Here is a 13924-nt window from a genome sequence, read left to right as displayed (position 1 = left end):
GAGGTAGGTAATTAAGAGGAATAATAAAGCTGGGATTAGTGCTCTAGTGTTCCTACTTGTATCTGTATACAGGTCATTAGAACATACCACTTTCTCTAAGCAGTAGGGAGTATAGAAATAGTATTTTAAATATTTTATAGTGGTTTTTAGACAAGTAAGTAATTCATTTCTACGCAAAAAATATATTTGATTTGGCTCATAGAATTGAGATGTCCAAAGATGCTCTCCCTGAAAAGGCTTGTCAGTTGGACAGTCGGTACTGGAGAATAACCAATGCCAAAGGTGATGTAGAAGAAGTTCAGGGTCCTGGAGTCGTTGGTATGTAAACTGAGAGTTTGAGTTTCATTTTTGCATTCATAGCATTCCAGTGATTAATGTGAAAATTCTGTAACTTCTGGCAGAGCCATTCTCACTAATGATGCAAGATGGTGGCTATTCTCTTCTTTTAGCAAACATGCATTCTGTTCCACTTTCTCATATTGCGTTGTGTGTAAGTGAAAGAGTTAAACATTCACTTCAATTTTAAAGGATCTTAAGGAATATAATTTTTGGTTAACTATTTTAAATTGTTGGGCAAATTTGTATATTAATATACAGTAGTTAATATTAGTATAAGTAGTCAAACCATTTAAAGATTTTTTAATTACTTAGATTGTAAGCTCTTTGGGACTGGAATTGTCTTTTTGTACAGCACCTAGCACATTGGGGTCCTGGTCCATGAGTGGGGCTCCTAAGTACTTTGATAATACAAATAAGTATTAATAATCCTGAAGTCTCTAATGCCATCTGTTTTTATCTATGTATTAGGGTTAACAGCATAAGTGCATGTCAGAAGACTTAAGTATTTTTTTTTTTGTATTTAGAAATGATTTGTAGCAATAGTTCGGGTTTTGTTTTAAAGACTCCCGCTCTCCCCCCCACACACACACACACAGACACACACACATGTTGTTGTTTGGGCATTCTTGTCCTTTGAGCTTGTTATAGTGACTCCTGTTCAGCAAGTTAGGCACTTCTGATTTAGTGAACAATATTCTCTAAAAAAACTGCTATTCACTTGTGACTGAAAGTGATGCAAAGATAACTAGTCACTAGAATGACATGCATCCAATGAAGTGGGTATTCACCCACGAAAGCTTATGTTCCAATACGTCTGTTAGTCTATAAGGTGCCACAGGACTCTTTGCTGCTTTTACAGATCCAGACTAACACTGCTACCCCTCTGATACTAGTCACTAGAATGTTCATTAAAACAGGATTTGTTACAACAAGCTTACCTCTTCTTTTTTTTTCCCCCTTTTATTCACATAGTACAGTTACAGAAGCGCTTAAACTTTTGTTACTAGCTGTGTATTCCAGCAGAACTCTAGCTGAACTTAATGTCTATAGAAATTAACTATATTGCAAGAGGAAAGTATACACTATTTATACTTAAATTCAAAACTCCCAATGGTTCTTTTTTGTATTTGCAGGAGAATTTCCAATAATCAGCCCAGGTCGAGTTTACGAATATACCAGCTGTACTACCTTCTCCACTACTTCAGGATACATGGAAGGATACTATACCTTCCACTGTCTCTACTATAAGGACAAGTTCTTTAACGTCATAATTCCCAGATTTCATATGGTATGCCCAACATTCAAGGTGTCTACAGCACGCATGGTAAGCTGAGATACAGTTGGTATTGTCATTTGTGCTTGGCTTTTATCCCTAACCTTTTTGCAGAAAACATGAATGAAATTAGCTCTAATAGAATAGTATAATGTACGTTCTCTAGATAAAGGTCTTACCAGACTCCATAATTATGACACTTTTTCCAGTTTTATAATTTTATTTCTTAGTAGTATAAGATAGACAATTCCCTACAAGAGGGAAGGACAAGAACAACAATTACAAAATCTGGAGATAGATCTAGAGAAAGACGTCTCCTCCCCCCTGCCTCCCACTGAAATCCTGTCCCCTAATTTGAATTCCTCTGAGTTCTTTGGAGTGATTGTGTAGCCAAGAGAATATAACAAAATAGATTAACTGAATCTAACTATCATTTATGATTAAATGTTAATGTCATCTCATGCTTGGATTACTGCGTACACTCCAGGCGGGGCTTTACTTAGTCAATCCAAAAATTTGAGTGGAGTAGTGGTCTGTCTGTTAAGCATGTGCTTGTTAGGTGCAGCATATGTCATATAACTGGAGTTATAATTTGCATTGAATCAAAGATGGCCTGAAGCTAAAATGTTTAATTTTTTATCCATGAATCGCTAAATGGGTTGGGTCCTTCCTGTTCGATGGGCCACCTTTCCCCCTCCACTCTGTTACAGCTTCAGTGGATGGAGATGCTGAACTTCAATCATCTTGACAATGAGAGTAGACTAGTAATTCGTCCATGATGGGTCTGCTATTCTGAAATGGCTTCTACCTGCGCGTTCTAGCCCAGGGGTCTGAAATAGCTCATGTCTGTGGACTTTCGGGGCATGCTTCCAGGCACATCCATTTATGCAGGCTATTGCAGTGTTGGGCTTTAGAGGGAGAACAGAGTTGTTTGTTCTGCAGGTGACTTAGATTTATGTTTTTGTAACTTGTGACATTGGCACCTTTGTAACTGTGAAATTGGATGGATACGCCCTTATTTACAAATCTAAATTGTTACATATTTGAGCTCTTTCTGTCTTGGTGTGACCTGATTGTAATTTGCTGCCTTCTACATCAGAAGAATGTCTCTGCTTTTCTCGATAGGAGAGAAGTTTCCATACGTGTGCTAAACAGGCCTTTTAAACTGATTGATTTTAAGGTCAAAAGGGACCTTAATGTTCATCTAGTCTACCCTGCACAACGTAGGCCATGGAATTTCACCCAGTAACTCCTGCATCAATTCCAAAAATTTAATAAATTGCTGTTCTGTTGAATGATTATCTATTTTTAAGGTTTGGAAGCAGCTGGTGAATCTGGGCAGTTTTGTTAGCTTGTTTTGACGTAAGTGTAAATTGACTTGATAAAATTTGTAAACTGTTCTATGTCTAGGTAGTTCAGATGGAATTTAGGGTGTTTAATGTTTTTCAGGCCCTGTAGTTAAACACTCAAAGAAAGCAGAAGGCCTTGCAAAATGCAGAGCAGCAAAACAAAACTGGATTGACAAATAAGCAAAAAGAGCCCAGAGTCAACCGATTCCATAAGAGGGGAAATGAAGCTGCTAATTACACTGGCATCCATGGGCAGGGCAATGCTAAAGAGGAATATGGGCGCTCAAGTGATGTGATTAGGAGATTACATTTTTAAAAAGATATTTTGGGAAACTAGCACTGGTTTAGGCTGGTAACAGTGAATGCAAACTGCCAACAGAGGTCACACTTGTAACAGATACATTGCTTTTTCCCCCCTCTTTCCTTTGGTTCCCTTTATTTATTTAAACCTAGACCTCTCTTCTGTTCCACAAGTTGCAGAAATCACTTGCATTTGATTTGGTAATTTTATTACTCTGCCTCTGATACAGATGCTTAGCAGAGGATTATTGAATATTAAAGTTGAGCAGTACTTTGATATTTTAGCGTATTGACTCAAATTCAGACCTAGTGGCTTAAATTCTGCTCTGTTACATACTTGTAAATCTGAAAGAACTAATTGAATTCAATAGTTAAGAGCTGGGATTTTTATTGGCCCATAGCTGGGAAGATTTTACAGTATTAGTGCCAGCAAAACCCAGATTTAGTTTTTTGTTCTTGTTTTTTAATGCAAAGCTATTTAAAAGAATTTCAGACAGTCGTCAGAAAGGTTATACCATGCTTTTTTTTTAATAAGCCTTAATTTTTCAAGCATAAACCCTTAGTTACTATGTTGGCCCTACACAGTATCCTGGGGCAGGTCTTCACTACAGCCGGGATCGACGTTCTGAGGGTATGTCTACACTACGAAATTAGGTCGAATTTATAGAAGTCTGTTTTTTTAGAAAGCGATTTTATACAGTCGATTGTGTATGTCCCCACTAAGTGCATTAAGTTGGCGGAGTGTGTCCACAGTACTGACGTTAGCATCAACTTTCGGAGCATTGCACTGTGGGTAGCTATCCTGCAGTCTCCACTGCCCATTGGAATTCTGGGTTAAGCTTCCAATGCCTGATGGGGCAAAAACATTTGTCGCGGTTGGTTTTGGGTATGTGTCGTCAGTTGCCCCTCCCTCTGTGAAAGCAATGGCAGACAATTGTTTCATGCCTTTTTTTCCGTGCGGGCGCCGTACTGCTTTCAGCAGACAGTGCAATAGGTTTGCAAACCGTCGTCATCGAACGACTGCTTCCACTGCCACTCTGCTCTCCTGATGCTATGAATCCACCTCGCAGGTCCTCTATATGACCATCATCCTCCACCGCTGCTGCTCTGCTCTCCTGGTGGTCTCGCAGGGCTGCTTCTGCTGCAACTCTGCTCAGCTGCTCTTGTCTCGCGATAACACAGCAAGCGTGCAGTCCGCTCAGCTGTTGTGTCCTGGCAGCAGACAGTGCAGCAGGTCTGCAAACCAACGTCATTGAACGACCGCTTCCGCTGCCATTCTGCTCTCCTGGTGGTCTCGCAGGACTGCTTCCGCTGTAACTCTGCTCAGCTGCTCTTGTCTCTCCATACCACGGCAAGCGTGCAGCCCGCTCAGCTGTTGTGTCCTGGCAGCAGATGGTCCAGTAGGTTTGCAAAACTGGTCATCCAACCACCGCTTCCCCTGCAACTCTGCTCTCCTGCAGACACCATACCACGGCAAACGTGGAGCCCGCTCAGATCACTGCGGCAGTTATGAGCTTTGTAAACACCTCGCGCATTAGCATGCAGTATATGCAGAACCAAAATCCGCAAAAGCAGGCGAGAAAGTGATGGCAGCGCAGTGACGAGAGTGATGAGGACATGGACGCAGACTTCTCTCAAAGCCCGGCAATTTGGCCATCCTGGTGGCAATGGGAAAGGCTCATGCCATGGAACGCTGATTCTGGGCCCGGGAAACAAGCACTGACTGGTGGGACGGCATAGTGTTGCAGGTCTGGGAAGATTCCCAGTGGCTGGGAAACTTTCGCATGCGTAAGGCACTTCCATGGAACTTTGTGACTGGCTTTCCCCTGCCCTGAAGCGCAAGAATACCAAGATGAGAGCAGCCCTCACAGTTCACAAGTGAGTGGAAATAGTCCTCTCGAAGCTTGCAACTCCAGACAGCTACTGGTCAGTCGGGAATCAATTTGGAGTGGACAAATCTACGTGGGGGCTGCTGTGATTCAAGTAGCCAGCGCAATCACTGAGCTGCTGCTATCAAGGGTAGTGACTTTGGGAAATGTGCAGGTCATAATGGATGGCTTTGCTGCAATGGGATTCCCAAACTGTGTGGGGCGATAGATGGAATGCATATCCCTATCTTGGGACCAGATCACCAAGCAAGCCAGTACATAAACCAAAAGGGGTACTTTTCAGTGGTGCTGCAAGCACTGGTGGATCACAAGGGACGTTTTACCAACATCAACGTGGGATAGCCGGGAAAGGTACATGACGCTTGCATCTTCAGGAACTCTGGTCTGTATAAAGAAAGGGAGTACTTGTGGCACCTTAGAGACTAACCAATTTATTTGAGCATAAGCTTTCGTGAGCTACAGCTCACTTCATCGGATGCATACTGTGGAAAGTACAGAAGATCTTTTTATACACACAAACACCCATTTTTTCATGGTTTGTGTGTATAAGAAGATCTTCTGTACTTTCCACAGTATGCATCCGATGAAGTGAGCTGTAGCTCACGAAAGATTATGCTCAAATAAATTGGTTAGTCTCTATGGTGCCACAAGTACTCCTTTTCTTTTTGCGAATACAGACTAACACGGCTGTTACTCTGAAATCTGCTCTGTATGAACAGCTGCAGCAAGGGACTTACTTTGCAGACCAGAAAATAACCATGTGGGATGTTGAAATGCCTATAGTTATCCTTGGGGATCCAGCCTACCCCTTAATGCAGTGGCTCATGAAACTGTACAAAGGCACCCTGGACAGTAGTCAGGAGCTGTTCAACTGTAGGCTGAGCAAGTGCAGAATGGTGGTAGAATGTGCATTTGGATGTTTAAAAGCGCGCTGGTGCAGTTTACAGAGTTGGTTAGACCTTAGCGAAACCAATATTCCCATTGTTATTACTGCTTGCTGTGCGCTCCACAATATCTGTGAGAGTAAGGGGGAGATGTTTATGGCGGGAAGGCAAATTGCCTGGCCGCTGATTACATGGAGCCGGACACCAAGGTGGTTAGAAGAGCACAGCAGGGCGCGCTGCGCATCAGAGAAGCTTTGAAAACCACTTTCATGGCTGACCAGGCTACGGTGTGACAGTTCTGTTTGTTTCCCCTTGATGAAAACCTGCCCCCTTGGTTCACTCTACTTCCCTGTAAGCCAAACGCCTTCCTCTCCCCCCTTCAGTCACCTCTTGCAGAGGCAATAAAGTCATTGTTGTTTCAAATTCGTGCACTCTTTATTAATTCATCACACAAATAGAGGGATAACTGCCAATGTAGCCCAGGTGGAGTGGGGGAGGAGGGAAGGACAAGGCCACACTGCACTTCAAAACTTATTGAATGAATGCCAGCCTTCTGTTGCTTGGGTAATCCTCTGGGTTGGAGTGGTTGGGTGCCCGGGGGGTGCCTCTCAACCCCCCCCCCCCCACGTTCTTGGGTGTCTGGGTGAGGAGGCTATGGAACTTGGGGAGGAGGGTGGTTGGTTACACAGGGGCTGCAGTGGGGGTCTGTGCCTTTCCTGCACCTCAACCATACGCTGGAGCAAATCAGTTTGATCCTCCAGTAACCTCAGCATTGCATCCCGCCACCTTGTTCTCTCGCATGTCCCTCCTGTCCTCGCGTTCATTTTGTGCTTTCCTGGACTCTACCATTGTCTGCCTCCACGCATTCTGCTGGGCTCTTTCAGTTTGGGTGGACTGCATGAGCTCGGAGAACATTTCATCGGAAGTGCATTTTTTTTGCCGCCTTATCTGCACTAGCCTCTGGGACGGAGATGCTAGTCACAGTGTTGAAACATTTTCAGCTGTGGGAGGGAAAAAAAGGGAGATTAAAATTTAAAAAGACACATTAGCAATTTAAAAGGAGGGACTGATATTTTTGGGTTAATGTGCAGCAGAAACCCAACTAACTCCCCCTTTCCCACCCAATTCTCTGGGATGATAGCTTCATCCCTCCGCCCCACTGCATGGATAACAGCGGAGATGATTTTTTTTTTTGAGCTACAGGCAAACAGCCCAGCAGGAATGGCCACCTCTGAATGTCCCCTTAATAAAATTCCCCTATTTCAACCAGGTGACCATTAATGATATCACACTCCTGAGGATAACACAGAGAGATAAAGAACGGATGTTGCTTGAATGCCAGCAAACACCAGGACCACACGCTGCCATGCTTTCTTATGCAATGATTTCAGACTACGTGCTACTGGCCTGCTGTGGTAAATCATCCTACAACGGAGGATGCAATAAGGCTGCCCTCCCCAGAAACCTTTTGCAAAGGCTTTGGGAGTACCTCCAGGACAGCTTCATTGAGATGTCCCTGGAGGATTTCCGCTCCATCCCCAGACACGTTAACAGACTTTTCCAGTAGTTGTACTGGCTGCAAATGCATCCCAAGTCTTCAGGGCAAATTAGTCATTTAAATGCTTGCTTTTAAACCATGTATTATATTTACAAAGGTATACTCACCAGAGGTGCCTTTTCCGCCTTCAAGGTCCGGGAGCCTGGGTTGGGAGGGTTGGAGGATATTGGCTCCAGGGTGATAAATAGTTCCAGGCTGTCGGGGAGAACAGTTTATCCACTTGCCTGGTGTGCGCTGTCTTCAACCTCCTCCTCCTCATCATCTTCCTCATCCCTGTTGTGTGAAACTCCCTTGCAGGAGTCCATGTACAGGTGTGGGGTAGTTGTAGGAGAACTGCCTAGAATTGCATGCAGCCGCTTATAGAAGCGGCATGTCTGGGGCTCTGACCCCGAGCGGGCGTTTGCCTCTTAGGTTTTTTGGTAGGCTTGCCTGAGCTCCTTAAGTTTCACACGGCACTGCTGTGGGTCCCTGCTGTAGCCTCAGTCCTTCATGCCCTTGGAAATTTTTTTCAAATATTTTGGCATTTTGTCTTTTGGAACGGAGTTCTGGTAGCACGGATTTGTCTCCCTAAACAGCAGTCAGATCCAGTATCTCCCGTTCGGTCCATGCTGGAGCCCTTTTGCGATTCTGGGACTCCATGGTCACCTCTGCTGAGGAGATCTGCACGGTCACCTGTGCTGATCAGCTTGCCATGCTGGCCAAACAGGAAATGAAATTCAAAAGTTCACAGGGCTTTTCCTGTCTACCTGGCCAGTGCATCTGAGTTGAGAGTGCTGTCCAGAGTGGTCACAATGGAGCACTGCGGGATAGCTCCCGGAGTCCAATACTGTCGAATTGCGTCCACCCTAACCCAAATTTGACCTGGTGATGTTGATTTCAGCGCTAATCCCCTCATCGGGGAGGAGTACAGAAATTGATTTTAAGAGCCCGTTAAGTCGACAAAAATGGCTTTGTGTGGATGGATGCAGGGTTAAATTGATCTAATGCTGCTAAATTCGACCTAAACTCGTAGTGTAGACCAGGGCTGAGATTGATCCACTGGTGGTCAATTTAGCGGGTCTAGTAAAGAACCGCCAAATCAACAGCAGATCGCTCTCCAGTCAACCCCTGTACTCTACCCCTGACAAGAAGAATAAGGTAAGTAAACGAGAGATTTTTTTCCTGTAGACCCCGCAGTAACTCGACCTAAAGTACGTTGACTTCAGCTACGTTATTCACATAGCTGGAGTTGTGTAGTGTAGGTCAACTTACCGTGGTAGTGTAGACATAGCCCTGATTAACAAACAAAGCAGGTATAGCTACCAGTTCTAGATGAAGGCCTTTATTTTTTGGGGAGGTGTTGGGGTTTTTTAAACACTTGGTCTGTTACAAGCCTTTTCAGATGTGAATTGGGGTGAAGAAAGGTGCATATAATATCCAATTCTTATACCCCTTTTTTAAAGAAGTTACATGTTCCTGAAATATGCCCTTTCGGTCTTTTATAACTTGTTTTTCTGATTAATATTTTTAAAGGGGATAACGTGAATAGACTAAAGGCTGGCTTAAATTTTACTTTTTTTAATTTATGAATTACTTTTTGGGTTAGCTCTTGTGGTTGTGCTGTTTTACAGGATTAGTTAACCCAGCTCAGTTAGTTCTACGTTCACCATTTTCATGTTTTTTGTGTGATTTGTTTAGTAAACATAACTAACCATGACCGTAGTGATTTTTTTTTACATCAGCACAAATACACAGAGACCCTGGTTAAACATCTAAAGTACATAATTGTGTCAGTGTCCAAGTGTAATGTTAGCACTTTCAGTAAACTTTCATACAGGCTGTCTGGTGCCAGGGAAAAAACCCACTCCCAGAATTCTTCAGCAAATTCAGACTTACCAAGCTTTACCAAACTCATGTCAACCACAGTAATTTATAATAATTCAACACCATTCCAACAGTTAGTGAGTCAGATTCTGATCTCACTGGTCTACTTAGTTTATGAATAAAAGTTTAAACAGATTATAAATATAATTGCCATGTAGATTAAATTTTATAAAATTGATACATGAAAACAAATCTGATTTAACAGTATTTTAATATTTATAATAATTAGTCTTTATCTGAGACTGACTTTAAATGTGATGTAAATGACATCTTGATTTTAATTTTTTTGTTACATTGTTAGCACTTGATCAGAGTGAGATTTAGGAGGCAGTTAAGTACTTAGTTAAACATGGGGGTGTCTTGTTTATAGGAAACTAATCATAATGAATATGCTATGGATGAAGATGAAGACTCAACAGATACTGATGAATATGAAGACAGACGTAGAGTCTTGGATATTCCTGCCCCTTCTGGACGCTGTCCACGTCATACCTGATTGTACTTCTTTAAAAAAACAAAACAAAAAAACTGTTGGTTAGAGAAATTAAACTTTCTGGGGCTACTACATAAGACAGTTTCTGAATATTGTAAATGAATTGTTTCTTTTCCACAGCAGGACAACTAGCATGAATATTGGTGCCACTTCTAACTTTCATCTGATTGGAGTGTAAGGATTTTTTTTTGAGGGCGGGGGGAAGAGTTTTGTGGGGTTTTTTTGTTCACTTTTTTTTCTGAAGTGCAAGACAGCTTGACAGTCTGAGGAAATCATATCTTACATTTTTAAACTATTTCCTATTTATGATCATATTACAAACATGGTATGGGGATTTGTTTTTATACAAGCATTTAAAACTTAGCAACAGACAGAGGAGTTTGCAAAAAGGTATATAATGGCCTTTCACACTGACTTCCAATTGTTAATTTCTGCTTTGAATGAATGGAATTTGCAGTTAGGCCTGTGTAACCCCATTGGGTTGGATCAGGTGCTCCTGTACATTTTTATATTAATATACAGATACCATAAAATTCTGGTGACTGAGTGCGTAAGTTTGAAATGAAACAAACTTTATTTTTCAGACAATCTGTCTTTCAGCTTAGTTTATAATAAATATCTGATGATGATACATGCCTTTTGGGATGTAGTATAATTCATAATCTGCTGTTTACTAACCAGCAATTTCTCAGTTATTACATAGTACAAATTTGTAAATACTGTTTGATTTTTTTTCCTTTATATGCTGTTTGCTGTCAGACTTTGTGGTAAGTGACACAAATTTTATGTGTAAGACTAAGTATTATCAAATGTTTTCCTGAATCCTATATGAATTTTTGTAATTATGCTTGATTCACAATTGGGGCTTAGCAGTACACAGATGTCTAAAAGCCTTATATTTAAAGAAACATTTGTTTGTTCTATTGTTTTTATTTTGTTTCCACTGCTATTAAAATAAATATATTGCCTTCATTGTTCTAAATGTTGCTTGGAACTATTCCTCTTGCTAAGAGTAGAGCAAGGAATTAAAAGTTGCAACTGATGCCACATTGTAGTTGGCTGCCCTTCTTCACACTTACCACAGCAAATTCCCTCCAGCTTGGACAGAAAGTATCTGGCACTGGTGGACCCAACTGAAACCTCATTTGCTGGATATCTCCTTGAGTAATGGTTGGCTGCAGCTATTATAGATTGTGGCCGCTGTTTCCTTTACATGATTTTAGTGCCATTAGATTCACTCGTAGGTTTATTGTCTTCACGTCAGGGAGGTTTTCCCAAGACCGAATTAAGTAGAACCAGGAAACGTTACTGGAATGAATCCTGTATTGCTCAGGAAAAATGTCTATGGAAGTGGATGAGAGACATAACTACCTAGGTCTGCAGAGCTCTGCCCGTAATCGATAATTCTAATGAACTGTATAACAATTGGAATACTTGAAACTGTTCACTTGTTGTTTTTACTGAACCTTCTAAATACTGAGTGAAAGGAAAATACTATAATGTGAGAGCCTTGATTCCTATTTCAACTAAATACAAAAGGTTTTTTTAAAAAATAATTAGTTAACAAAAGATTAGAGACTAGTAACTTTCAGCATAACCACAAATCTGTAGTATTAAAATGAAAAGATTCTAATATTCTTTAAGGGCAGAAAGTACCACTGTCTTATTGATGATTATGGCTCCGTGTCTGTTGTGGGGGTCGTGGAAGTCATTGGTGCTGTGACTTCTGCAGCAGCCAGTGTGGCTGTCCAGCTGGGTTCAGCCACACCAGCTGCTGCTGGAGCGGCTCTGCAGCCAGCCGCTCAGGTGGCCCCACAGCCAGCTGCATGTGTTCAATCTCAAGTCTTAAGACCAAGAACTTTTCAAAAAATCCCACTGAGACTGAACATTGGAAGCTCTAACTAGGTAGGCTGTTGTCTGCATTGCTATCTGGTAGAGTTGAATGGGGGTTGGGGACAATTTTTGCAAAATGTCTTTAAGTAGATAAGGTATTAAATAGTAATAATTGGAAAGGTCATTGTCTCTCATGCTTGTAAATGGCTGGAAGGACAAAAACCACAATTGTATACAGTGTTGTAGCTGTGTTGGTCTCAGGTTATTAGATACACAAGGTGGGTGAGGTAATACCTATTATTGGCCTGACTTCTGTTTGTGTGAGAGACAAGCTTTTGAGCTTATACAGAGCTTTTCTTCAGTTCTGGGAAGCAAGCTTGTAAAAGATACTACCTCATTCACCTTGTCTCACTAAAAGCCCAACTGTCAGTGTTTACTTTGACATAAGCACCTGAATAAAATTATATCCGATTCTCTAGATTGTGATCTATAGGTTTGTAGTCTTCCCTGACTCAGTTTCCTCTATTATGGTGATGTGCTTAGGGTAAGAGGAAAAGACCTGGTATGAGTGGGACTGGAGGAAGAGGATTGTGTTTTAGGAGAGAGCTAGTTTGGGAAACACTTTAACTAAAATTCATATGTGAAAAAGCAGTGACCACATTTGGTTTAAGCCCTGCTTTTACATATAGCTTTTTTTTTCAAATGTGATTTTATTGGAAAACCAAACATCACTCTTCTCTGTGCACCCAAAACTACTGGTACTTACCATACAAAGAGAAATAAACGTAAAACTCTGTGGTGAACAGAAATCGTAGATGGATACAATGGCTCAATTGAGGACACCAGTGTAAATGGATTTGCTTCTTTTTCTAATTTAAACTGCAAATTTCCATAGCTTGTGCAAAGGGGGCTTTTGCTAAAGCATCATGTTCTTGATGTTCTCTGCTCTACAGCTGAAGCCTGGTTATAGGGTAATTCATCTGCTCATCAAGTTCTACCACTTCTGTTTTAGCTACTGATTCATACCATCTGTTTGTTTTTATGTTGCTCTTCTTTCCTTACCTCAGAAGCTGGTTTCTTACATGCTATATGAATTATTGGCTGTGTCCTGTGCAATATACTCTTAAGGGAAAACTGCACCACTCGTGTATTAACATCAATCTTCATACATGTCCTAGTTCCACATATGGGCAATGAATTGCTCACTTACAAAACTTTTAATTCTGCTTTATGCTAAAAAGCTTGAGCTATGTTCAGCTATTTACAAGCAGACAGAAAAATGCAATATATTGAATTTGTGAAAAGAGAACTGGAGGTGTTACATCTGGCAATCCTCTAAGTCCTAGTGCTAAGGAGTAAATATTAGGAGGAAGGCTATGTTCTATGAAAACAAGGAGATGTGTGAAAGGGAATACGACTAAAAGGAAACACTTTGAATAATCAATGTCTAACAAACACAGTGGACCTTCTTCTACAGTCTCTTAAAGCACAGATCTTGGTATGGCTTACAAGTGGTGTAGATACATGAATAAAAATAGCTTGTGCAATTATACTACATCTAGGATAAAATTGCAGAACTCTAAACTTCTGCTTTAGGCTATTAATGGAATGTCAGCTAAGGTGAGGAAGAAAAGCTTTATTGTATTAGTTGCTCAACCTGGTGTCTCTCTAACCACCTTGCTGAAGCATCTGCTGTAAGCCCCACCTTATCCCTTGTGTATTGGCCTAGGTAGACCAGAGTTCTGTGTAGAACGTGTCATGAGCCACTGAATGTCGTGCAGAATACTAAAACATAGATTTACTTGCATGGTAGACTGGCTACAAGTGTTTACTATGGATAGCTGGACATCATAGAAGATTAGGGTTTGAAGAGACCTCATGAGGTTATCTAGTCAAAGCAGGACCAATCCCAACAAAATCATCCCAGCCAGGGCTTTGTCAAGCCGGGCTTTAAAAACCTCTAAAGAGGGAGTTTCCACCACCTCCCTAGGTAACCCATTCCAATGCTTCATCACCTTCCCAGTGAAATAGTTTTCCCTAATGTCCAACCTAGATCTCCCCCACTGCAACTTGAGACCATTCCTCCTTGTTCTGTCATCTGCCACCACTGAGAATAGCCTAGCTCCATCCTCTTTGAAATCCC

At 41.5% G+C, this 13924-nt stretch overlaps 1 protein-coding gene across 3 annotated transcripts in view; it reads left to right on the top strand.

Moving 5' to 3' along the window:
• Nucleotides 1–13924, top strand: part of FBXO3 (F-box protein 3) — a 60717-nt gene that overhangs the window by 22831 nt on the left and 23962 nt on the right. For 2 of the 3 annotated variants that reach the window (XM_077818528.1, XM_077818527.1), the window contains 3 exons: nucleotides 203–318; nucleotides 1473–1663; nucleotides 9826–10930. In XM_077818528.1, the coding sequence (XP_077674654.1) occupies nucleotides 203–318; nucleotides 1473–1663; nucleotides 9826–9951 (433 nt within the window). In that variant the 3' untranslated portion in view covers nucleotides 9952–10930. Of the gene's footprint in view, nucleotides 1–202; nucleotides 319–1472; nucleotides 1664–9825; nucleotides 10931–13924 lie in introns of those variants that run through there. The other variant, XR_013346333.1, reaches the window with a different exon arrangement.

The sequence above is a fragment of the Eretmochelys imbricata genome, chromosome 6 (assembly GCF_965152235.1).
Source record: "Eretmochelys imbricata isolate rEreImb1 chromosome 6, rEreImb1.hap1, whole genome shotgun sequence".
Classification (NCBI taxonomy): Eukaryota; Metazoa; Chordata; order Testudines; family Cheloniidae; genus Eretmochelys; species Eretmochelys imbricata.
Note: the sequence above shows the minus strand (reverse complement) of the source record. Positions and strands in the feature narration are given on the sequence as shown.